Below are 25,780 nucleotides of genomic sequence, written 5' to 3' on the forward strand. Positions count from 1 at the left end.
TTAACCAGGAAGGGAAGTTGGGAAATGGGCCTGTAGTTTTTCATGTTGGTGGTGTCTGCTCCCACCTTTTTGAGTAGGAGGGTTACTCTGGCTTCTTTAAAATCCTAGGGACCTTCCCTGTTTCCAGTGAAAGATTGATCAGGGTGATGACTTCTCCCTCAATAGCAGGGAGGGCCAACTTGAATATCCTTGGTGGACATGAGTCTGCGGGTGAGCCTGACTTGATTCTGGTTGCAATGTGGAGCAAAGGCTCATGGTCAAGCCTTGGGAAGGAGGTGATAGACTCTTCCATGTCCCCGTGTGGCTCTGCCCTAGCCAAGGCATGCTGGATGATGGGGGTGTTGTGTATGTCTGTTAGGATGTCTTTAACTTGTCTAGGAAGGAGGTCAGGAACCTGTTACAGTGTTCCTAGCTGGTGGGAGCTTCTTGCATCTGCTTTTGGCTAAGCTCCTTCAGGATTCTAAAGGTTTCTTTTTGTTTGTTGTCTGCCTCCATAATCCTAGATTCATAGAATTTGGCTTTTCTGATATGGATCGATTTTTTTGTAGGTGGTTAGTCTAGTCCTATACTCTATAAGCACCTGCGGATTATAGGCTTTACGCCACTGTCTTTCGTACTGATGGAGGGTCCGTTTCAGTCCCCTGAATTAGAAATGTCTTCTAAGAATGAATTATTGTTCTTAGATAAGTTTTCATCCCCAAATTATTTATCAGTGGCCTGCAGACGAAAGATGGGGTGCCTCCCAACTGGAAATCTTGGAAACAACTAGGCGCCCGTTGTTTACATGTAACCTGCGGCTGGGATTGTGGAAATCCATTATAACACCATTTTGTGTGGAGCACGGGACTAGACATATTCACCAGTCCATGCAGTCCTGTTTGTCAGGAGTAAACGTACCGTGTACATTGCGCTTCCGATGCATACTAAGAATTGTTGGCCCTTCCACCTGTGAATAGTATAGTTGAGCCTAGCCGCAGTATCACCGTCTGACCGTCAGGTTTTTCTTTTTTTTTTCCTTTCCGCTATTCAAGCTGTACCACAGGAAACATAGGTGAGCCAGGTGGGGAGTGAAGTCACTTTTGCTAATTTTCATTTCCTTAATGGAGCTGATCCAGTTAAAATAGTAATTTTTGATCCTCCCCACCCTCAGTTTTTAGAGGGTCTCAGAGAGGAATACTGGCCAAGTCCTCACGGGACGGCGTTGAAGGACACTAGATTTTAAGAATTACGGCAATGTGTAGCACTTCCAGTGAAGACTCAGGAGCTATCTGATCTCACCAATAAATCGCACTCAGAAGCTTATTTGGACTCAGGGGTTAGGGTTTTTTGGGAACCATAGAGAAACGTATGAAAGAAAATTGAACATAAAGTCACAAATGGTCGCCGTTGTTGATATTGAGAATGACAGCCAGCAAGCACACTGCTAGCAGGTGTGAAAAAACAGCGCGCACAGTTTTGCTGAAGGGACATAAAAACACATGCTTGCTTTGAAGAAAGCAGCAGTTAAGGCTGAAACACAGCTGTAATTCTTCCAGGGAGCTCTTCGCTAAATTGCTGTAGCCATTACTAACAAGAGTTGTCAATTCCCTAGAAGAGAAAGTGCAGGACAGGTCAAAATTGCATTTGTAAGATTTATGGCTGGATTCGCGTCTGAACCTGCATATAGGAATAGATAACCTCCAGGTCCCTGCACTGAAACCCGTGTGAAGACCCCCTTTCACTAGCAGCAGATGCCTGTGGTGTCTGAATTATCACTGGGCCGCCTCAGCTGCTGTACAACACCGCTCTCTGTATGCAGGTCCAGCAGCCGCTAATTATTCCTGGACCAGGCCGGGTTTCCATAGTGACCGAGGACTTTATGGAGCAAGGCGATGCTGATCATTATTGTCCAGTGTCTTTAGCTGAGGCTGGCAACTGCCTTCCACGCACATGTTGGCCTCAGAATCCACCAGCAGAATACAAAATCTTATCACAGCGGGAGAACCTGGAATATCATCAAACTTTGACCAACACAAGTCTGTTTTTTGTTTACTCTTCTTTGTAGATAAACAACTTAAGCATTTGTTGACAAGATGGACCCAGGTTCATGCGTAGGAATGAGGAACCGTACCCTGTTGGTAAAGGGCGCAGCGCTGTGTCTCCCCCCACCTCCCCCGCCCCCCATGATGGCTCGCCCTGGGGACGGTAGATGAGTGCACAGGGGTGGTGGGTGCGAGCTTGCGCCTCCAGGGAACAGCGATTTCCTGAAAATAGAGGTGTGCTATGAGACAGGAGCGACAGTTTCCTCACCTTTAGTTCCTATTGACTAAGACTGCTGTTGTCATTGCTTATTGGTTACTATGTTCTAGTTTTATTACTCAATGAACCGATATCACCTGATAAACCCGGTGTAGTATAGCATATGTACAGTGATCATGGTGGGATCATAATGCCTTGATATGGGCCTGTGGTCAGCGAGACTGCTTTATAAACTGTATTATGATCCTATTAAACCTAATAAAGATGATTACAAATAAAAGGTGAGCTACGTTCAACTCTCTTTTCTTTCTTAAGTAGAGAATGTGTTCTTTTCTAGCTAAGCCATTATATTAAGGTTAACTTGGTGAGATCTACGCTGACCTACACAGTGTGGAATTTATTTGTCCTATTTCTACAAATTATGTTCTTATGCAGTCAATCATTGCTGCCCTGTGAGCCAAAAATAGCCCTGAAACGTTTTCATATAAACCCTACATTTCCTGGAGAAGATATAGAAAGTGGCCCCAGCCTTTTCCAGGGGTGTTTGAGGAGGAAGTATATTGCCCCTGACAGAATTTTCACAAAATGGGGACAGGCGGCAAATTTTACAACTAAATTTTCCAAATACATTGGCTAAAAGATCATACGTTTTACGTGCAGCTCCTGAAGCTGAATTATTTATTCCAGTACTTCCGTGTATGCAACAGTATCCTGCCATCATTGCTTTGTAGCAGCTTATTATCTATTTGTCAATAAGAAATGTGTGAAGCTGGTACAAAAAACATAAGTAGCTGCTCAGAAGGCATATATATGTTTAGAGTCGAGAGTGGCAATGGCAATCTTATTAATGTGCCTTTTTAAAATCCCATGCCAGTAGAAATAACACCACTTTAAAATACTATGGCAAATGTTAAGACCCGTCACCTGGTCTATGGCAGTAAACAGCCCTTGAAACATCTGTGCCAGAAAACAAAACGCCAGCTGAATTGAATAAATGAAATTGCATGCCAAAAATGCTGCCATCACATAACATGATAGTTCCAATATACAAAATGATGTTGCTAAAATATTGCAGGGTGTGACAAATAACAGTCAGGTTGTTACTTAAGTATTAAATGGTCCTTCTGATAACATGATGTGGAATATACCAACCTGCCAGGGGTAATGAACAATATGCAAGCCATTTTTAGATGAGCAGTGACGCTGAAATCGACCATGTCTTCTCACTGTGCTAGAGCTGTTACTAAGGTGGTAGGGCTGGTGCAGATTGCTTAATATCCCCAGGTTTCGGATTTCAGTGGGGGTAAGCCTCAGATAGGAGAACTTTTGTTGTCAGCCAGTATCCACAAATGGCCTTTTCAGCAAACGAAGATCCACTGCCATTGAGTAATTCACATTGACATTCAGTGTATAAAAAGCACCTTTGCCTTTCCAGTACCTGTTTACGCCTGTAATGTACCGCTGCTGTGTATCCTGTCATTATTCACACATTCCACCAGCATGCAAAGGCACGACTGCAAAGAAGTAATACACATTGATCCCTAGCATGCACCTCTTCATTGCAATCACACTCTGTCAGAAAGTGGCTCTGTATATACTGTTCCCAAATAGGTACAGTGTGTACAGAGTCCACAGTCCCCAGAGGTTTGGCAGAGGTTAAAGTTAGATATAACCTTACTCTCTAAAGTGGTAGCTTGGTCGAGCAGTAAGGCAGTATCAGAGGACAGTGTAAAGCATTTGTTGTACACACTCAGTCAGCAAATGGTCTCACACACTCAAGAACTAAACTCTAGGCCAATGGTTTATATAAAAAATATATGGTTGTTTTATTTTAGAACCAACAATAGGTATCAAAATATACTTTCTCAGAATGAGATGCTTTAGTTAAATACTTTGCAATAGGCAATTGACTTTTGAAGATAATAGTTACAGTTTTGTTGCAATAGGCAACACAATTTCAAACACAATATACATTGAGCTGATGCCAGGGGTTAGAAATTTGCTTTGAGCAGAGCCACTGTTCATGGGAGTCCCAGATGCTCAGTCGCAAGGTAGCCAGGTCCTCCAGGGTTTGTGAAGTTGCTGGCCACAGGAGGTGCCGGGATTTAGCAGGAACAGTTTCGTGGGTCGACAGGCCGGTAGGGCTGGGGCCAAAGCAGTTGGTGTCTTCCTCTTCTTAGCAGCTGCACGGCAGTCTTCTTTCTTCTTGTTCTTCTTTGCTTTTTCGGAATCTGGAATCTGAGGAAGGAAGGTTCAGGGTGCCCTTAAATACTAGATTTAGGGGCGTTACAGGTAGGTAAAGGGCAGGGACCAATGGGTCCCTGCCCTGGGGTGGGAGTGGCAGGACTCTCCTGTGGGAGGGGGGCAGTAGCCTAGTCCTGATTGGGCAGGGCTTCCCATCTTCAAGATGGTGAGAGCCCGGAGATGTGCTTCACCTCGCCTCCCCCACCTGAGGGGTGGGGTTGGCAGAGGCTGGTACATCCCCTGTCCTTACTTGGGTTTTCCGGCCAGTCTTCCCGCCAGAGTGGGGGTCAGAACCAGTGGGGGCCAGTTGCTGGGTACAGCAAGTGGCCGGGAGAAGCTCACAAAGGCCTTTGAAGCTTCCCCCTGCCCATCCTGGGGTAGGAGACCTAGCACCTCGCCCAGGATGTGCATTTTTGCAGGCCCAGGAGAGCGGGGGCTGTCCACCCAGGGGTCTAGCAACATGTCTGTTGTGTGGCAGGCTAGGCAGCCTCTCAGACAAGACGTGGATTGTAGATTAGGTTTCAGGGGGCATCTCTAAGATTCCCTCTGTAGTGCTTTGTACATTAAATCCCACACTGGCATCAGTGCGGGTTTAATGTGCTGAGAAGTTTGATACCAAACTTCTCAGTCTTCAGTGTTGCCAATATGGTGCTGTGGAGTTAATGTTTGATGAGCTCTCAGCACCATATACTCTTAAATGGCAGCACTGCACTTACAGTGCCCAGGAATGGACCTGGGTACTGTAGGGGCAGAGGGCTCATGCTCCTATGCCCACACCACTGGCATAGGGCACCCAGCTAGAGGGGTGGCTGATGTATGCCAGGGCATTGTAGGTTGTGGGCATGGCACACAGGGATGTGGTAAGAGAATGGGGGGCAGCACAGACCTTAATTTTCTGAGTATACTGAAAATGAAAACGTTTTGACCTAGGTGCTACAGTGTTATGCTTGCTGTCAGTTCAAGCATATGTATTAATAAAGAAGGAAGAAAACTAGCCTTGCGGGTAGTGTACACTGTGCACAGTACTATGGGTTATTTGAAACCCTGTATGATGCAATCCTTATTCGTAACAATTCAATAATCAAATTCAACCAATCTGGTATGTTCAACAACATGTATATTTGGTGTCAATTTTCACACAAAAAATGTTCATTTTGTTAAGACAACCAAACAAATTAGATATACATGCCACATTATAATTCTTATGGCGTGTTTAAGCACATTAATGCGTCATGTTCATTACAAATAAACAATACATAATCAAAATAGAGTAAGTCCGATGCATTTCGGGACTGACACGTCCCTTCCTCAGGGGCAACCTGTGAATGAAATAGATATATTACATGTATGTTTAAACAGGAGAATCTCTAATATATCCATTTAGAGACCATACAGTAACAACAATAGTGGATTAGTTATAGAATAACAAGTGAATTTTCTTTGCTGATGTTGACATTTTGGAAACAACCAGGATAATTACTAGTGCTAAGCAGATTATAGTGAGTGAAAAAGAAAGAGAAAAACGCCACCATGTAAAATATGTGGGTGGTGCCAGGTAACGCGTAGATGAGAAAAACAACGTGGGGGTCAAATGAAACCAATCTGGGGAAAACGGAGGAAACAAAGCTCAGACTATTATAAGGATGAGAGTGTAAGAGAGAGGTGTGCTCACCTCCTATGGACGGTATTGAGTGCAGTACTGAGCAGAAATGAACAAGACGCTAACTCGACCAGCAACTAGAAGGAATAAATGAGGTAATGAGCAATCAAGTAAAACAGAAAAAGAGAAGTCGGGCTGGGTCACTAAAAAGGTTAGAGACTCACCCCGTGGGCCGTGTCTTTCACCTATCTCGTAAATTGCAATGGAGACTATCTGTGAAAAACCAGAAAGAAAGAAACTAAGTATGCTAGATGTATCATAATGCTGTCTTGACAAAGTGTTCTTCGAACCGCGGGTCAATGATGATAGTGTTACCGTGAAACCGGTCGGAAGATATGTTAAATACTCGCGAGAATGGTAAAAATAGAAATGGGACTGAGAAAAGGCTAAGGAATCACGGTGGGGGCCATCTTGGAACTGGAGAAATGGTGAACTAAAATATTGGAATATTGTCCGAGGAAACTTAATAAGTGATAATTATGACTAACAGGGTCCCCCTACGAGGAAGCAGATACCGCCTAATGATGAATTGGTCAAAGAACTGTAAATGAGTAGTAGGAAAGAATTCCGGAAAAGTGGTAGAAAAAAATGTGAACAGGAAAATTCACCAGCAGTGTAATTAGTTAAATGACTCTATCTGAATCACATATCATAAAAAGGAGGACATATCAAAACGGTCATTGAGCCCTGTAGGAGACATCGTTTGTAATTTTTGTATCCCAAAAATTTCTCTACGAAGTAAAGTTTTAGTTACATCAATCCCTGGGCGTACAACAATTTTCTCAATATTTTGAAACCGCAATTGAGATATAGTATGTTTTGCTTCACCCCAATGGGTGGCTAAACTGGAAGTTGTGTTTTGATTCCTGATTTTGCTTTTATGTTCAGTGATTCTAATTTTCAATTTGCGTTCGGTTTTGCCCACATATGCTTTGCCACAGGGACATTTAATACAATATATTACACAGGGATGTGGGCCATGTCGACTCTTGGTTTTGGCTTGTACCCAGACACTCAGCTTGCAAGGGCAGTGTGTTTGTGTTAGGGTACAGGGCCTCTAAGGGTGGCACAATAAGTGCTGCAGCCCTTAGAGGCCTTCCCTGGTCACAAGGCCCTGGGTACCTAAGGTACCATTTACCAGGGGCTGACATGTGGCCAGGGTTTGCCAATTTGGGTTTTAGGTTTTAGGGAAGGAACATAGGCCCTGGGCACCTGATTGGCAGGAGTCCAGGGCACACTCAATCAAAGTACATTCTGCAATTCAGCAAAAAGTGGGGGCATACCATGCAAGAAAGATGGCACTTTCTCACACACTCTTCACGTGGCATGTACAGCACCATTGTTGTTACGGCTTCTTCATGATCCCCAACATGCTAGTCATTCTTGTCATGCTAATTATCTTCCTTTTATCCCAAATGTAAAGTGCCATTGACATGACTGTAAGCTTCATCCACTCACAGCCTGTGCACATTGCTCCTCTTTGGTTACTGGAGCATGGTGCAGCATGTACCACAGCGTTGGAGTCTTTGAGGCGTGAGGCTGGGCTTAGAGGTGACCATGCTGCACACCATGGCCCGTCGCTGTTGCTATTCCAGGCTGCCTGTGAAACAGGGCTGTATGGGGTTGGTTGTGGGAGCTTACAGCAGACTACACGTAGATCGACAGAAGACCCCCTCACATGGGTCGACAGAAGACCCCACTCAGGTTTGCCTTCTTTCAGGGCATCTCCGGAAGAGATAGTGAGTGACTAAGCCAGTGCTTGAAATGGAAACATAGTAGTGCAGTTGCTCTGTACCAGAGTGCCTGCTTATTTCTGACAAGTACCAGTACGCTTCAATTTCAAGTATTTTATCACTCTTGGGAAGTGCAAGTACTCTCACTCTCAAAATAAAAGAGTGCTGGTACTCCGTACCGGGCCGTACCGACCCATTTAAAGCACTGGACTACGCAAAAAAACAAAAATGATAGCACGTTTGCACAGCTGTAATCGTCTAACGGTGCTAACTACAGAATAGAACATTATTCCCAACTTGTCCTAGAGGTTCGGCCAGAACTGCCATAAAACTCACATTATCTTTTATGTTTGATCGCACCTTTAGATTACACCATTAAACTATCGAAAAGAAAGTTCAGTACACTTATTTTTATTTTGCCAAGTTTGGCACAAATGGTTCAGGGGAGGGAAGTGTAAGTTATATCAGAAGTTTTAATGGTAACATTTTGCAAGAAAACTCCAAACCGGCTGATGTAAAGTTCATTAGATTTGGTAGGCATGTGGACATTGGCTTCTTTAGTGGTGCTTTGCTGACTTCTTGTATTTTCATCTAGCAGTTTTGAAATTATTAAATAAAATACCGCTATCCAGTGTGCAGATTCATTAATATTGTATCATGTTGAACAGCCAAACACACTGAAATGCCAGAAGAAGTAGTCCTTAAATATTTCTAAACTCTGCTTATTGGCCCTCCCATATGTTTGTGGTCATCAAAATGTGTATCAAAATATAGCAAAAAGCTGAAACAGGTCATGCATGCCTTGTGCTGTTGACATGTGTACACACCAGATCCGAGTAATTAAAGCCTGTATTATTGAAATATTTGCTATATAGACGATTGTAGTTATTTCATTTCCACCCATTTATTAGGTCTCGCCTGAGACAGCGCTTTAGCGCTGCTCTGGCGAGACTTATAGTAAGCGAGTTTTGGAAGTGCAAACAGTGGCATTTCAGGCCTCCAAGTACAGTGCATGTGCCCCGGGCGCGCGCACCATTTGGCGGCCTGAAAAGCCACTGTTTGCACTTCCAAAACTACTTTCACTTTCGCCTGCCACACGGCCGCGCTTTGAAGTGTGATCGCGATTGCGATCACTTACATTTCGCGGGCGCTTTGATGTTTTCAGTGAGCCGCGCGGCCACTGAGGACATCAAAGCGCCCGTGAACACCATTTGCCACCCCCTTCCTGCTTGTTTACATTTGAGGAAGGAAGAAGAGACCATGTTAAGAGTGGCTCCCCATTATTTCTCTGCCACTGCATTGCAGTTGAAATTAGAAGCAGACAATGTCGGGGGCCATGTATAACAATAAAAAATTATAGCTGGGTAAAAAGTGAAAGATCCCTATTTTGCACTCTTGGTATTCTGTAACTCTATATTTAGCACACTGTTTATGTACAGCACAGTACTTGTAATCACATTGCTTCCCCAACGTATTTTCTACACTATGGTAAACATAATGTAACTAATATTTTATTCCCACAGAAGCCGGTCGTGCCTCGGGAGGATGACTAGCGTGTGACAGGTCACCTAATAAAATCTGGGCTAATGCTGCCCTCTAGTGGTAATATTAAACAAGCACAAGACGGAAGAAGTGCTTAAAGCTGCCTTTCTTGCTTAAGAAATATAAGCCTGGTAAATGTAAAAGTTGGTTGTATGGCTGAACTGCCCGTTGCCGGTTACATAGTAGGCGTTATATCGCAGCATTTCTTGATCCCGGAAGCATCATAGATTCTGAGATGTCTTGAACTATGTGGCCTGCAGGGTTATACAGATCCCTGCAGCGGGTACTTTAACTTACTGCGCTATTGTATAGCTCCGTGGGCTTCTCAAGGAACTGATGTGATATTACTGCGCCGTATTTATTCCACTCCCTCCTATCTCCGGGGCTATAGCATCACATAACATGATACTTTTATCCGGAAGACGCAACCATCCATGGAACTGTCAAGTTGTGGTAGAAGTATGGATGCCCCCGACTGCAGCCGTTATGACATATCTCTGCAGTAGGCGCGTGAACCCGGCGGCTTCACTTTTACTCGAGTGAGTTCCCTGAGTGATCCGCTCTGGCTCATCGCCTCACATGACGCCTGCAGCTGAGAAACAACGCAGCATCAGTTAGTTTTTTTTTTAATTAAGTGTAGTGCATTAATTATTTAATTGATGATGAAGTGTCCTCTTCATCATCACTCTCAGATTACAACATCAGAGTCATATGCTTCACCTCTACCTGTAGATATTGTGGTGCATGGTCCCAAATATTGTGTGTTTACTTTCTAGGTCGCTATCTTAGCCCTAGGAGGCGAGTGAAGTAACCAGCTGTTTGGGACCCTACACAAAGTGTTCCCGGGGCCCGTCCCCCTAGGAGCTGTAGTGTAAGTCTCCCTCGAGTCGCCCCTCCCAGTGCTCCCCCCCCCCCCCCCCCCCGCCCCCCTCCAGCCTCGTGGGAAGCCTAGATCCGACCTCGGCAGCATTGTGACTGCCGATCCCACGCCCATCTCTGCAGTTATAGGGGCTCCGCCCCCCAGCTACTTCCCCCTTCTAGCCAAGCATGTGCAACCCCCCAGTGTTCAAGACTGTTAAATGATTCTTGTTAATTTATTGCCTGAACACGTTTCCACGCTCGTAATTAATTATATATTTATTTATTTTTTACGATCCAACACCGGCGTCAAGGCGTGCCCTCTTCCCTGCACTCGGTGCCCCCCCCTCTTCTATCTAAGAGCGTTTATGGACACTGCGACCTGTTCCCAGAAGAGGGCTCGGAATGGCTTTGTTGTGTCTGCCAGGACGGGTGTTACTGTAGGCTGAAGTGGAACAAGCATTTGCAATGCAATAGGTCTCGCATTTACTCGAGTTTAAGCTATTGGCATTATAAATGACAATGTGTTTTATTTATGTTCCAAAACCAAAACATAAATAAAAGGCATTGTCATTTACAATGCCAACAGCTCAAACTCGCGTAAATGCGAGACCTGTTGCATTGCAAATGCTTGTATACTAATTTCAGTCACTTACGCTGTCAAATCAAAATGATGATCTTGATCATAACTTTGCAGCCACCTTGTAGCAGTCACAATGAACATTTAAAGGGCCAAAGGCTTTTGGAGTCATGTTTGGGATATCACGAAACACTGAGAATACTGCAAAAAAAAACTACAAGGGTGAAAAGCTGAATGAGTCGGAGGGTGAATGGATGATTGGGTGAACAAATGGATAGCATGATCGATGGATGGAATGGTGAAAGAATGGACAGATAAAAGAAAGAATAGATGATGGATGGATGGATGGATGGGTGAGGGTTGGAAGGGTGGAAAAGGTGAGTAGACAGAAGAGTCAGATGATGAATGGATAAATGACTGGATGGAAAGATGAAGGGATCTGTTTTAGGGAGAGTCACGTCCACTTGTTTAACTCAGTCTGTGGCATTGGAGGTTTGCTTCAAGTGGAAAGTATGCTAATTTTCTGTCTACGTATTTGCCAATAATTGTACGGGGCCATATAAGGAACAGATGAATAATTCTACTTTTATTGGCCTATGAAAACATGTCCTCTAACTTTAACCTTTATACATAAGCCCACATACTTTAACTTACTTAAAAACACCCATAGTGGCAAACTTGCTTGATTATCTATGGAATTCATCCGTGACTTATTGCATTTACTCACTCAGTCATTCAAACTCTTATACTCTCAACTACAAGCTCCCTCTCTCTCATATTTACAGTTCATGACCGGGATAGAAATTAAAATTGCATGAATACCTTAGCTTAGGAATTTCAAATATTTTTAGATGTTATGTCTGGCACAACACCATGGTAAGTTTGTGATCTAATTGCTTCACCACAACCTTCACTGCTCGATAACTAAGGTTATATCAGTATAACTGCATTATTGAGGTGATGTAGGCCTCAAAACAATTTGTATTTTCAAGAGCGCACATTTGGAAATTCACCGCCTTTGAATGTAGCCCTTATGGACTTAATACAAGAGCACTCTAATGTTTGGAGCAAACTCGGGCTATCCTTATTGAGAATGTACACAAACACGTTTTCCCTACCTACTCAATTCTATGACGTAATGATAACATGCAGGGTAAGGGGTTCTGTCATGTGTGTAGATGTTTTTGGAAAATGTCTCTTTCCTACTGTATACTTTATGCTATAGACTTTCCCACTTATTAAGTCGAGCATTTGAGACCTCTTGTATATACTTTAGTATATATACTTTAGTATACACGTATATGTGTATGTACTTTGTGGGCTCTGGAGATCAGCCCTAGGACTTGTCTGCTTCCGCTTAGGGACTTTTTTTTCTTTTCATCTGCCTCTATTTAACTGTTGTGATAGAAAATGACCAGCAGAGGTCAGTAAAATACCAGAATCACTTTAGAATTCTCTATATTCCAGTCCATAGAAATTGTCTTCCACAAGCACCCGTAAAAAATTTGAAAAAAAATCAAATCTTGTATTTTCAGTGATATGACCACCGAAGGCCCTGCTTTTATATTAAAAGCTGAGCTTTGGACAATACCCTTTCCCGCTGAAAGGCAATATTTTTCTCCATGTGTTCCCATACCTGGTGTGTCATGCAGTTTGGTGCTTACTTTCCCTCCATGTTAAAGAACAGTAGATGTTTCAGCACCCAGGCTAATGAGCTGCTTAGCTAAATACATATAAGGTCCCAAAGGCGAGTCTGATTGCATTGCAAATGGTTGTTTTATATCCCCTCCCACTGAGTATTTTTGTCACCAGGCTGCCAAAAATGGAAAAGGTTTCAGATGTAAATGTTTTAAGATCCATGCTGGATCCAGAATTGTTCACAATCAGTTGAAACCCTTGTTTTGTGCTGTGGTTTTTTTGTGTAACCTTCCTGTGGCGTGCTAAACTTGCAGCACCGCTTCACCCGAGGCTCTGTTTACTTAGCTCTGTTGATTCATTCGCTTTTTTGTTCTCGGCTTGTATTCCTGTAGCCAGACAAAAAGGCTTTATGAAGGGATTTCAAGAAGGCAGGTATTTGCTTTGCTCTGTAGAACGTTGTTTTCACCTTGAAGTGCTTTCTTTTCAGATGCCAGACCAGTTTGATGAGACCCTTGTGCTGAACCAGCTGCGGTATTCCGGGATGCTGGAGACCGTCCGGATACGCAGGGCTGGGTTTCCAGTCAGGAGGCCCTTCCACGACTTCTACATAAGGTAAGGGGGATCAGAAGTGCCAGGCAGATTGAAAACAAAAGGAGATGTCATGGCTTTTGTGGCTGTTGCACGCAAGGGCGCCGTCACGCATTATGCAAGGAACATTTGAGACAGTTCACCCTTAGCTTCCATTACTTTGTGCAAGTAGTAGGACATGTGGGAAATGGGACCAGACACCAGTGTAGGTATCTCAGGGCTCTAGTCGTCAGCTGAAGAAGTCCATCAGTGCGTCTGGGTGATTGAGCACATTCTCTGTTATTTACATCTCTGGCACAACAGTGCTAGCACCTCCGGTCCATTCAACTGTGAAATCTGGAGCTCTGAATCTGAGCTTTATTTTGTAGAGGCACAGCATTTCCTGCTGCACTTCAAGGTGGCTTTTTCACTCTTGAATGGAATGGCTTTCCAAGCAAACCTACCTTTTATACAACGGAAACATGTTGCACTCATGGTGCTGTCGAGTAACCTAAACTAACGTCCACTCCGATTTCGAGTACACCAGGAAACAATTTTCTCTTTCTTTCCTTCCTTTTCCTTGTGTTCATCTCGTAAACCTGCAGAAGGACGCCGCAAAGTTCCATAACGAAATCTGGAAACTCATTATTTTCAAAACCATTCAAATCATTCCCGGGCAGAGGGAGACCAGGACGTTTACGCTTGTTATTTCAGACGTTCTTTTGCTCTCTTAGTTGTTTCACCAAAGCCTCATATTATGAAGGCCTTTTTTCTGGGTGTTCACTTGTTGTTTAAGGTGAACAATTGTAATGGTCTCCGGGTGCTACGGTTTCTGTTAAAAGAGAGCAATTCTATTCCCTCCAGTTTAGATGTTTTTCTAATATGCAGAGAGCAGATTGAAATGATCTTCTCTGGAAATAGGGCCATAGCTATCGATAGATAAGCAGGGGCGCCTGCGCTCTGGGCGTGAGGGGGCCAGTGTTCGACAACTGTGCTTGCTATTAGTTCCAAACAAGGTGGGGCTTCATATTCCTGCTTACATAGGGCCCAAAGCTTCCTGACTACACGATTGTAAAATGTAGGAGGTAGCAACCCTAGCACTACGAAATGGTGCTGCCTGGGCTCTGTGGATCTGTTGAATGGTTATTCCCACATTTCTGCACTAAAAGTTCACTAGAAACGTTTCTGCTTTGTCTGGTGGCATTAGAAACACAACATACTCTACTCATTCAGAACTCTCGGACTGCAATCTTCACCAAAGCCCTTGTACTTGTATAGGCCCTTGCTACCACTATATTCTTGGCTAACCACTCATGAAATCAGACAGTCTGCCGGAATGCTGTTGCCCAGAGGGAGGTACATTTATTTTTAATACCCTTTTGTTTGGTACAGCCCTTGCACTGTTATATGTTTCTTTTAAATGCCTACATATTCCTTGTACCAAATCCAATTTGGAGCCAGGACATTCTCAAGGTATTTATTAGCCCAGTGGAAGATTTTATGATTATACATCTTGCTTTTGCCACCCGTACAGCAGCTGCTCTGTTTAATGTCATCATGAGTGACGCTCTCCACAGGGGGTGCAAATGGCGGCCACCTGTGTGACCAGTGCACAGATACAGCCCTGGGTGATGGGATGACTGAACCTGGACCATCCTCTTTGACTGGTCTTTCGAAGACTGACGATTGTCCTTCAAAGTCCACAAGTTGTCTGTCTTTCCTTTACCTCTGCAGAGGACTAAAATGTATTTCGGGGCAGACTCAGAAACACGTATTCATTGTTGCAGTTCTGGACATTAGCAAGTGCTTGTTATTAATATTTTTGGAGCCGGCAAGGAATATGTTACACATTAGAGAGACTCTGTCTAAGCAGTTAACAGGCATTGCATGTTCATGGTTGTATTTGCATCAGTTTTGTTATTTGTACTCATGTGCCTATTGTTGTGGTGAAATGAATGACTTTTCGTTGTTCATTGTGAACAGAAATGAGCAGGTTGCCAATGTTCAACCTACATAGAGGGAAATGTAAAACATCTTAACTAAGAAACTGTGAGGGAGTAATGTTGCTGGAAGGTTCCTGTAGAACTGGCTAGGCTGATTATTTGTGTCTTTGAGATAATGTGTTCGCACCAATGTACAGGAAGTTACTTACGACTTGATAGGTGTTTCTGGACATAAAATGTAATTGCAGAAAAGATCATTAAACTAGACTCCTTGTTGCCTGCGAGTCTGAAAGTAATGGCTATAATATTATCCTTTTCTGACTGCTGTCTATTTCTGACTGGTTAGATATAAAATGCTTATGAGGAACCTGGCGCTTCCTGAAGACGCAAGAGGACGGTGTGCTGCCCTACTCTACCTGTACGACAGCACCACTCTGGAGTGGCAACTAGGAAAGTCCAAGGTAAAGGCCCAATGACAGTGGTTTGGTCTGTATTTCAAGCTAATTCTAATTGAGAGGTGTGATTGCGTATGATTACCGCTGAAGCTCCACTGCCATGTATTACTCCTCTAATGTTAGTGCTATATTGAGGTGGATCCAGAAACCTTTCGTACCTGATCTGCTTATTGAGTTGCAAATTATTAGTGCTAATAATGGTACTGTGAGTTTTCTTATCATTTACATAGCACCAAAAGACATGTAACAAATGCTAGTCTTTGACAACAACTGTACACATTTAGCTAATTTTGGAATAGAAAGCCCAGCTAATAAATGTTGCTATCTGCTTTGATTCCGCACAAATGAACGAAGAAATAAAAACATGCAATCAAGGGTACATTTTTGTAATGCACCAACAAAAGTGGGAGAACTGCAATGATTCACATTCGATGGAGGGCGCCATTGAGGAAGCATTTAAAGGTAGCATGTCTTCGATAATGCTGATAATAGTGATATGGTTGATAATAAAGAGTGAGGTACTCGTTGACACTTAGTGTAGCGTCTCCCTCAGCATTCCTGCTGTAGTAAATTGTGTTTGGGGTCCTATTTTGAATGCCGGTATGGTTTAAAATGCCTGCGCTCCCTCATCAATTTCTAATCTCCTCTGGCTTTTTGCATTTGGCCACCAACATCTTCCCTCTCCTCTTCTGTCATCTCATATCTGATCTACTCTACCTATATGCAACAGTGGCGGTTGGGGAGTTTTTAAATTGAAGGGGTACTTAAAACAAATTACAAAAAAAAAATCTTCATTTACCTTACACTGCACGCCCTCCATGTTCCTGGTTCCAGTCCGAGTGCGAGGTCCCACAGCCAACACCCTTATCCAATCAAGACGCTGCTCTAATGCTGTTAACAGCATGAGCGAAGCGTTTGGATTGGCTGGAGAAGGCTGTCTCTCCACTCCGAAAGGCACTGGAGGCTTGTGTCTGCTCTCCAACCCAACTGTCTAAGACATCTGGGTTGGAGAGGTTTGAATTGCGCCTGTCTGCTTGGCCGTAGCAAGTTAGCCTGCCAAACCAACATGTGCACTTCTAACTGAAGTAGACACTCCTCACTGCTGCCAATCAGCAGCAGTGACAAACTGGCTCCGCCCCCACACTCCATTTGCTGGCAAAAAGTTACAAATAAAATGGTAATAAAAATATTTTGTTACCAATTTATTTTCCACGCTTTCTGCGCAGCAGTGTGGGGGGTGGTGGCTGTCCTCCACTCATATTGAGGAACATCCGCTGATATGCAGATTGGTCCCCACCCCTTACATGTCCTATTTTTTCAAAGACCCTCTAACTGTGCAGCTCCCTTGTGATTGTCTCCCTTATATGTATCCACTCATTGTCCGCCATACTTGTGCAGGTACATTGTAATGTCCCAACTCATTCTCTGGGAGACAAATATTATTTAGAGACATTACTGTGTAATGGTTAAAGCATTAATATTTGACTTTAAGCCACTTACAACTAGTCAACCACCCCATCACAGAAGGAGAGGAAGGGAAACGAGAAAGAGAAAGGGAAGGGGGAGAAATAGTTAGAAAGACTGAATGAGGATGACAAAGCTGTGGAGATGGGGTTAGGAGGTATGAAAGTGGGGGTTTAACTTGTATAGACAGGCGGAACAGTTACTTGATAGCCTGAATACGTAGTGGCCTCTTTCAGGCGAGTGGATAATCAATGAACTCCTCTTAAGCCTTAATAGAAAACACCTGCCCTTTTGTATTTAATTTTAATCTCAGTTGTCTTTTTCTAGGGCCACATATCCGATTTGGACGCCCGCTGTTTCTGCTGCTAAATAGAAAAGTATCCCTTTAAAGGGAACATATTGCCTTTACCAAGACTTATTCTTTTTGGTACCAACACAGTGGAGTTGGATCTTGTTATCTTGGTACTATATGTTCTGCATTGTTATACTGTCACACCTGCCCGGTGCACGGAGGTGCACTGCCTACACTGAGTTCTTCCTACTTCCTAGTCATCATTTGATGTGATTTTTGTTATACTTGTGAGCAGACACTCCTGAGGAGATGGGCTGTTGTGGTACTTGCTAGAAAGTGCATGGGCATGTGGAGGACTGCCCTTTGTGATCATATTTCTAGTCACCCGGCTTGCATGACCTACTCATAGAACTGTGGCGTAAACAACTCAAAGGGAGAGCTGCCGTTACCTACAAATATTAGTGGTTGTAATTTCCTCACACTGTTTTACTTGGTTTTACTTCTCCTTTCATTGAGTGGCAAAGTCCTGCTGCGCTACAACTCGAGATTTGCCTCATAGGACCACTAAATTAATACTCCTACAGTTCATTTATGGATTGGTCCTACTCACAAAAACATATTTTGCCTATAATATAATATTGATCTATTGAACATGCAGCAGTTGAAGATCTCTTAACTTCTTCATAAGTTCCTTGCAGTGCCATTGTGGATGAGGCCACAATACTAAGATGGAGTTTGTTATAAGAGGAACCTGCACTGTAGTAAAGATCTTCATTTTCAACATATCGTGTCTTGTTACATTTCTCCTTGGGTCAAATCAATTGTAGGAGAGTGGAATCTGACTAATGGTCGCCCCCAACTTTTTGCCTGGTATTTGAGTGGTTTTTGACTAGTCTGGCTGGGATCCTGCTATCCAGGACCCCAGCCTATCTGCTTTCTCCCTAAAATTGATGTGAGTACTCTAGGTACAAACCTAATTGGATGCTGGGCATGCCCTACCAGTACCTTGTAGATGGTACCCTAGGTACCCAGGGCATGGGTCCCCCAGTAGGCCTACCAGGGCTGCAGCACTTATTGTGCCACCCTGGGACAGCCATACAAACTGACACCACCAGACCACTACTGTAGTCTGGGTAAGGTGGTGCTAGCACCCCTTACAGGGATGTAGATACCCTATATCCCACACCATTACAACACATATACTCTCATAGGTCACCCCTATGGCAGGCCCTGGTAATCCTACAGGGCTGGGTGCTGAGGTATGTGTGAGGGGGGACCCCTACGTGAGTAGGGCCTCTCTGCAACCTTCGTAAAATAGTTACTGGGTTGTTTGTAGTGTAGCCATACCATATACTCTTAACCGCATTATAAGTGAATCGCGTCATCGCAATAACTTGAGAATGGCTACACAGAACCATATCGTGTTTGGTGTCAAACATGAAGGAATCATACCCCCAGTCCAGCCATGGGCATGAGGGTACGATTCCCCCTTGCTAGAAGGGCGATATGGGAAAAGCGGTAGAATTTAGACACCAATTTAAAAGTGCACAAGTTACACAAAATGGCTACTGCCCGCCACCTACACGACCCTTGCTGGCTGTTGCTGGGGAAAACCCCAGCCTCGCCAGCTGGACAATAGGGCTCCTGTGGCAGGGAGGTGCTAGCATCTCCCCAGACAGGATAATGTGGATTGGAATAGGGTGGGTGCACCAAATGTCCATTCAGTGTTGCATGTAGGCAGCTGCAGAGACCTAATTCTGCATACACCGCTTGGAACCGGTTCAGGGGCATCCTGCCCCTCGCCCAGGCGGGAAACACACAAAGGGGAGAGGGTGTAGCCACCCTTTCCCGCCTCACCAGTCATTGGTGGACACTACTCTGGACACTCCCCTAATCTTGGGGATAAAGGTGAATAACGTGGCCCCAGAGCCTCAGATTAATCCAGGACTTCACAGAACTGACCTTCGACGAGCTGCTGCCCAGCTGACTGAAGAAATCTCCCTTGGGATAAAGGAGTTATCCCCCTGCTTGGCAGGCACCTGAAAGACTGCAAGATACCCGGTTGGAACCTCGCTGCTCTCACGAACTTCGACGTCTTCCAGCAACCTTGAGGTGGGTCTCTAGAGCATCCCAGAGTCCTGTGAGCGTGCCCAGCAAGTCTGAGCACTGTGGGCCACGTGGGTGCCGAGATCCCTGCATACCCCGAGACACCGGCCACCTCTTGCCTAGCACACGACCCCGGCCAGTGGGGAAGTTGTGCTTTGGCCCATTTCTGAGCCAACCTTCAAGCAGCATCCGTGCCAAATCTCAGCTCCCTAGCCCGCTCCGGTGGCCCGTGGGAGCCCTTTTACGCACTCCATTTTGCTGCCTTCCGCGGTCCCTTGTCTCTCGACTTGTGGACCCTGGCGGAGGACAATCATCACATCCAGAGTTCCCCTGGTTGCTCCAGTCCTGCTCTGCGCTCCCTCCAAAGGAGAGCACCCTCAGACCTCGTGGGTCTGCACCAGCAGCTGCTTTGTTCATCTTGTGTGGGTTGCGGTTGCCAAGGCTTAGTGGATCCAATCGGGACACTAACACCGCAGCAACCCTCATCCGACGTGGGACAGTCGCCCTCCAGAAGCTGGCCTTCCTTGAAGCCTCCCGGAGCCCGTGACTGCAGAGCCAAGCTGCATCTTCCTCACCTGAAGCACCCGACATCGAAGGGCTCCTTGCTTTGAGCCCCCTGGTCACTGTGCCGTGACCCAGACTCTGTCCCCTCTGCTTTCAGGTTCTTCTCTACATTTTCTACATCTTAGATCTTCACGACTTCATCGACGCTTTCGGCTAGCAGCAGTGTGAACTACTTTTCCATTGAAAATTAGCCCGCGACCCGACACCAGAATCGACCTATGCACCCGGCTTCCCTGGGGCAGGTAACAGTAGTACTTCGGTACTCCCGTGGTAGTGGGCTCTCCAAAGCCTTAAGTCTCAAGCCTTAACTTTGTACTCCTGCTAGAAGTGTCTTTAATCTTTAAATATTCAACCGCGACATTCTCCATAGACTAACATTCCGATCCCGATAGCAACTTCTTGTGCTGCACGCGACTCCCGTGGGTCTCCTTCCTCTTAACAGTGGGTGGATTCTGAAGGGGCAAGCGATCCTGAATGCCCTAGGCATTGTCTGTAGAATTGTCGTGGTTCTTATACCACTATTTTAGTATATGGTTTGGTCCCCCCCCCCCGGGGCCCATTGATTTCTGTGCTATTTATTGTGTTTATAAATGCTTGTTTAAAGTGTAACTTTGCCACTAGCCACATAAAGTGACTGTGGGATTCTGTCTAGAATAAATACATATATTTTATATATATACCTGTGTGGGCTACTCTTTCATTTGGTTATTCAAGAGGTTATTATGGTAAAACAATAAGCTTAACACTCCTTCAAGACTTAGCCTGAAGGCTGCTCTCCACAGCTACCACTAGGATAGCTTTCTTTAAAGGTTGTCTTAAACCTATCATCAATAAGAGTCGAATTGGACTGGTGCAAAGTGTCCCTATAACTAGGAACAGCATATGCCAGGCCAACTTCTCACATCAATGTACTGATACAAAACCATACTCTTGTCAGCGCTTAACAAAAGATTACCGGTGTCCCTGCAAATGTGGTTGAGAGGCCATGAAAGTGTCACTTTTGCTGGGTACCTCACACAGACAGTTTTTTGGGGAGAAAGGGCCCATTGTTGGTTGTGTGTCCTTGGTACTGCAGCAGCCAAAACATTTGTCTGGCTGTGTTCTGAAAATGTAAACAAACATAAGCTAAGCTAGAAAGCTCTTAGTCACGGAGACACTATAGGTATGAATGGCTAGCTGTGACCACCGGACCCAGTAGGCTGCTTTGATGTCTTGATTCAGAGAGCCACATGTAGTCTATATCAAAGAAATGGCCTGTGACAACTCCATTTTGCGTTTGACATAACAGTTCTTAGGCTGTATTTATTGCTCATCAAAGATGCTTTAGAACATCACAGAACTGCATTAAGACATAAATTCGACTACCATGACACATAGCACATGTTTTACATTTTTAAATGAAAAGAGTTGATAACCGCCGTACATGGGTCTCACCTAACCAATATTGGTGAAGTCCTGTTTGGCCACCCTGCCAGCACTTAGAGCACAGGCCAGCCACTGGGCACCTCCCAGCTATGATCTGCACATGGCCAACTCCCCTGCTTTCTCACAAGGAGGGGGGCCACGGCCAGCATACCAACAGAGCCCTTAACACCTATGCTAGAGCAACCTAAACAGGATTTCCCTTGGCAGCCTTCAGGAGATGGGCCTGGGCAAGCTCCAACTCTCAACAAACCCAAGGCAGTTCCATAAAGTATCCAAGGGACCAATGGCAATCGCTGGAGTGCATACCTGGGGTCTGTCTTACTACATACTGAACTACTTGGGCCCCAACTTAATCAAAGATTTAAAACCAAAATGTATCCAGAGTTTGCCCGCCTTCTCTTTAGGGATCCCAAAGTGTCTACTATCTTTGTGGCCAAACTTGAGTTCATCCCCGCAACAAATACAACAAGACACAAAAGACCATGAACAGTACATAAGCCCACTACCAGTAAGCGATACAGGTGAACCTACAACCTGAGGTATAAATACCCATTCCAGTGCCCCAGACTACCTGTCCGGCGACCCCCCTGACCCCACCAACCAATAGCTTCTCAATGCGTTTTCCCGGATCTCCTGGGAAAGCACGTGAAATTCAAACAAAAAGCTTTTGGTGCGCCCCTCCCCTGGGCAAGGTATTGGCCCCACCTGAGGCCAACACTCGCTATCATGGCATGGCCCCTGTGAGCATAAGCCGGTACATTGCCAAGAAATCGGTGAAAGAGGATGTGCTGATAGGACACATTGGTTGGTTCGAAGAAGATCAAGCCACGTAGAGCGCTAGTTAAATGTAAAATTGCTCATTGTAGCTCTGACGTCTTTCCACTTAAACTTTTTCCGTGCAGGTGTTTATTCGAGAGTCTCTAGAGCACAAACTGGAGAAGCAGCGTGAAGTGGAGGTCTACAGAGCGGCGATGATGATCCAAGCGCATATATTGGGCTATGTGGCAAGGTAAACATACCGTCCAACTTTCTATCAAATCAGGACAGTTGAGCTTTGAACTCTAAACCTTAGGGAAAGATGCATCTTTGAGTCAAGTTGAAAACTGCAATCCTAAAACCTGATGTCTGCCATGGTTTCTCTACTCGACTGCCTTGGGTGATCGTAGGCAAATAACTTAATTTTTTGCGCGTACTCTGCCCGATCTGCCTCAATTTGCGGTCATCAGACCCTCGTTTCCACGACATTCGCATACCTAAAGAGCAACATGATTCCAACGATTTCAATAGGGTCGCGCCCATTGCAAGCCTCCATCACCCACCTAAAATGTTTCATTCTTCAATCGCTTTGGAGGGGGTCACATTTTTAAGTGTCGACTTTCACCCTCATTCATGTGCTGACCGGTAATAGGATCATTAACAAGGTAGGGCTTTTAAAATGCTTATCTGTGAGAGAGACTCTGCTTACTTACATGTCGCAGCGGTGGAGAGTGGCGGAGCTCCTGTCTTGAAACCCCTGGCTAGACATCCGTCTTTAGGCCAATGTCCTCTCTTGAAGGGAGCGTCTACGCTCGTTCCCTTGTCTAATTAAACCGCTGCAAGGGGCACGCGCCCGCCCGCTGGGAGGCCGGTTTCAAACACAAAGTCATGAACGTCCCATTGCCGATTAGTATGCAAGTGAAACCCAGTCTGTATCGGACTCCCCCTGAAATGGCTGCCCTCGTCAGTTAAACAATAATGGGGGGGACGAGGGGCTAACGTAGAGTGTTACCTTCTATAAAGCTGAGGGGGCGCCGGTAAGGCCTGGACTCCCTCCTGCCCGTGAGGGGCGGAGAGGTTTATGACTGTAGGAGACACCGGTCCCCGAGCAGGGCGAGTGGGCACAATCATGACGTGTAATCGGCGTGAGGGGACCTATGCATTGTGCATGGCGAGTGGAGGTGGGACAGCCCATCTGTGGACCGTTCGCGCCATAAGTCAACAGCGGGCCGCTCAATAGCTGTTTGCATAATGAGCTCAGGTCTTTCATGTGCATATGAGGCCGATGCACGCAGAGAGCGGTGCGCCTCGAGAAGAGGGCTCCTGTTTGACGTCCAGTGACATCCTGCTGGGAGTAATTACTTTCCTGCTGTCTTGCAGCAGCGCCCCCGCCCGCCTCTGATTTAAAGGCACCTCCCTGTCAGGGAAGACAGAGTCGATGCTAAGTGCTGCCCATTCGTTCAGCCGCCGCTCAGCCTTTGGAGGTCTCTCGCCCTTTACTGACGGCAGGCGGGAGAGCAGACCCTTGTTTCCTTGCCAGGGTGCGTCGAAGTCCAGAGGCGGCTGCCGCGGCAGGTGAGCGCGAGGCGATATTAACCCCTGCCCTTCCTTCCCCTGGCAGGAAGCAGTACCGGAAGATCCTGCACCATGTGGTGGTGATCCAGAAGAACTGGCGCGCCGCCTCGTGCCGGAGGAAGTTCCTGCTGCTGCGGAGGTCAGCCATCACCTTCCAGAAGCAGCTGCGGGGCCAGGCCACCCGCCGCCTCTACAAGCAGCTGCTGGAGGAGCGGCGGAGAGAAGAGGAGGAGCGGCGGAGAGAAGAGGAGGAGCGGCGGAGAGAAGAGGAGGAGAGGCGGCGGAAGGCAGAAGAAGAAAGGTAGGATACAATCCTGTTTGTGAACCTAGAGCATTTAACTCTATTATCCGGCAGACTTCCAAGGGGAGGCAGGGGCCTGCTGCAGAGATCTGTGTAACCTGCATGTTTGAATCACGGCCGGGCCAACTCAGTATTTCATCCTTAGGAGGGTGATCAAAAAGAACCATTTCGAAGAGTGATAACTAAGGGTCACATTAATTTGTGGCTTGCAATGGTTGTTGCTATAATGTGATAATAACAGTAATTATTATTATGACGCTAACCATGAAAAAGAAAACACGCACCACGATGTCTTTGAATTATTTGCACTTAAAGCAAGATTATTAAAATGAGTAACTAGTTAAGCCTGCGAGTCCAATACATCCGCAGTCTATCTTTTTTTTGCATTACTTTTTTTACTGTTTCATATCTTTTTATTTTCTTTCAGAGAAAAAGAGCGATTAAGGCAGGAAGCTGAACTTCTAGCAAAGCAGGTAGAGCATATCTATCTTGTTTTTTTGTTGTTGCAGCAATGCATTTATACTTTCCACAAGCACGCCAAGAGGTGGTTTTAGGCAGAGACGTTGTAAGGCATCGGCAAAGTGGGCTCTGGCCCAGGGACCCAGCCTTTCAGGAGGGCCCTGATAGAGCCAGCTCTGTTCTCCAGAGAGTCTTGCACTGATATTCTTAAATAGATTATTTTAAATACCGCTTTCCTTTAATTTATGGTTAGTGTGAGTGATGTGTGACAGTCTATTGTAGACATTTTGCAGTGAAATGTGTTTTTGTTTCATGCAACATCCATAAAAAAAGATTATTTTTCATCAAAACAGGACCTCACAAATGAGTAATGGGAGGGTGTTAAGGTGATTATTTGCTGTAATATGAGACAGACCCTGCTGTGTTACAATATTGACAACACACGCCACTATCCCGAATACTAGATCTAAACACATTTAGAATTTGGACCAGTGTTCCTGTGCAGTGACCTGCCCAAAGAGGGCATGAAAGAGTTGCAATTGGATCATAAATTCAAAGCTGTTCCGAACAGGGGCCCCCAAAATATGTTTGTCCCAAGGCCCCCCAAATCCATAAGATATCCCTGGTTTTAGGACGCACAGGAGTCACCGTCTTTGCAAAGCTTACCTTATTTAGCTGAGCTGATACCCTTGTTTTGTGGTAGGGTTGTGGCTACCCTCTTTTAGGTGATGTGCTGTGCCTCCAATGATAGGTGGCGTATTGTAACAGTTTAGTCTAAGAATTAAGCTCAGTAGCTATTTTCAGAGCCGTTGATAGGATGCAAGATTTACTGCTCATTGATTGTTCTGCCTTGGTTTATAGTGTAAATGCCTTTTGTTTAGAATACATCGGGTATGCTGTTCTAGAATACGTGCATTTATTATTTATACATATTCTTAAATAGGGCGTAACATTTTCCTCTTTGTTACATGATTCTCTTCCTGTAGCACCGAAGACAGGACCCTGGCTGCAGTTTCAGTCTGGGGCCAAATTCAGACTCACTGGGAATCAGACTTGAGTTAATCATTTCCTCAGAATTTGAATAACTCACCGAAATGCATTTCAGGGCTCTTGTTTGAAGGAAAATGGCGGCCTGCAGTCCAGGCAGTGGCAGTACAGATGTGATTCTTAGTAAAAAAAAAAAAAACTGTAGCTGGCAAACCTCTTTAAACTTGTACAACCTATTGATACTAACAAGTGGCCTAGAGTTTGCGAAAACAGTGCTCCTCTTTGAACCAATGCTTGTCTGCTTTGGGGGCATCTAATTCTCTTGTTTATAGCTTACTGGTATTTGTTTTCAGCCAAGCCCAGTTTCCTGAGCTACTGCAGTAAGTAATTACA

At 45.1% G+C, this 25,780-nt stretch overlaps 1 protein-coding gene across 2 annotated transcripts in view; it reads left to right on the forward strand.

Moving 5' to 3' along the window:
* Positions 1–25,780, forward strand: part of MYO10 (myosin X) — a 481,006-nt gene that overhangs the window by 351,907 nt on the left and 103,319 nt on the right. For both annotated transcript variants that reach the window (XM_085606080.1, XM_085606081.1), the window contains 5 exons: positions 12,981–13,105; positions 15,350–15,464; positions 22,212–22,318; positions 23,687–23,941; positions 24,369–24,414. In XM_085606080.1, the coding sequence (XP_085462206.1) occupies positions 12,981–13,105; positions 15,350–15,464; positions 22,212–22,318; positions 23,687–23,941; positions 24,369–24,414 (648 nt within the window). The remainder of the gene's footprint in view (positions 1–12,980; positions 13,106–15,349; positions 15,465–22,211; positions 22,319–23,686; positions 23,942–24,368; positions 24,415–25,780) is intronic.

Source organism: Triturus cristatus, chromosome 5_1 (genome assembly GCF_964204655.1).
Source record: "Triturus cristatus chromosome 5_1, aTriCri1.1, whole genome shotgun sequence".
NCBI classification, from domain to species: Eukaryota; Metazoa; Chordata; class Amphibia; order Caudata; family Salamandridae; genus Triturus; species Triturus cristatus.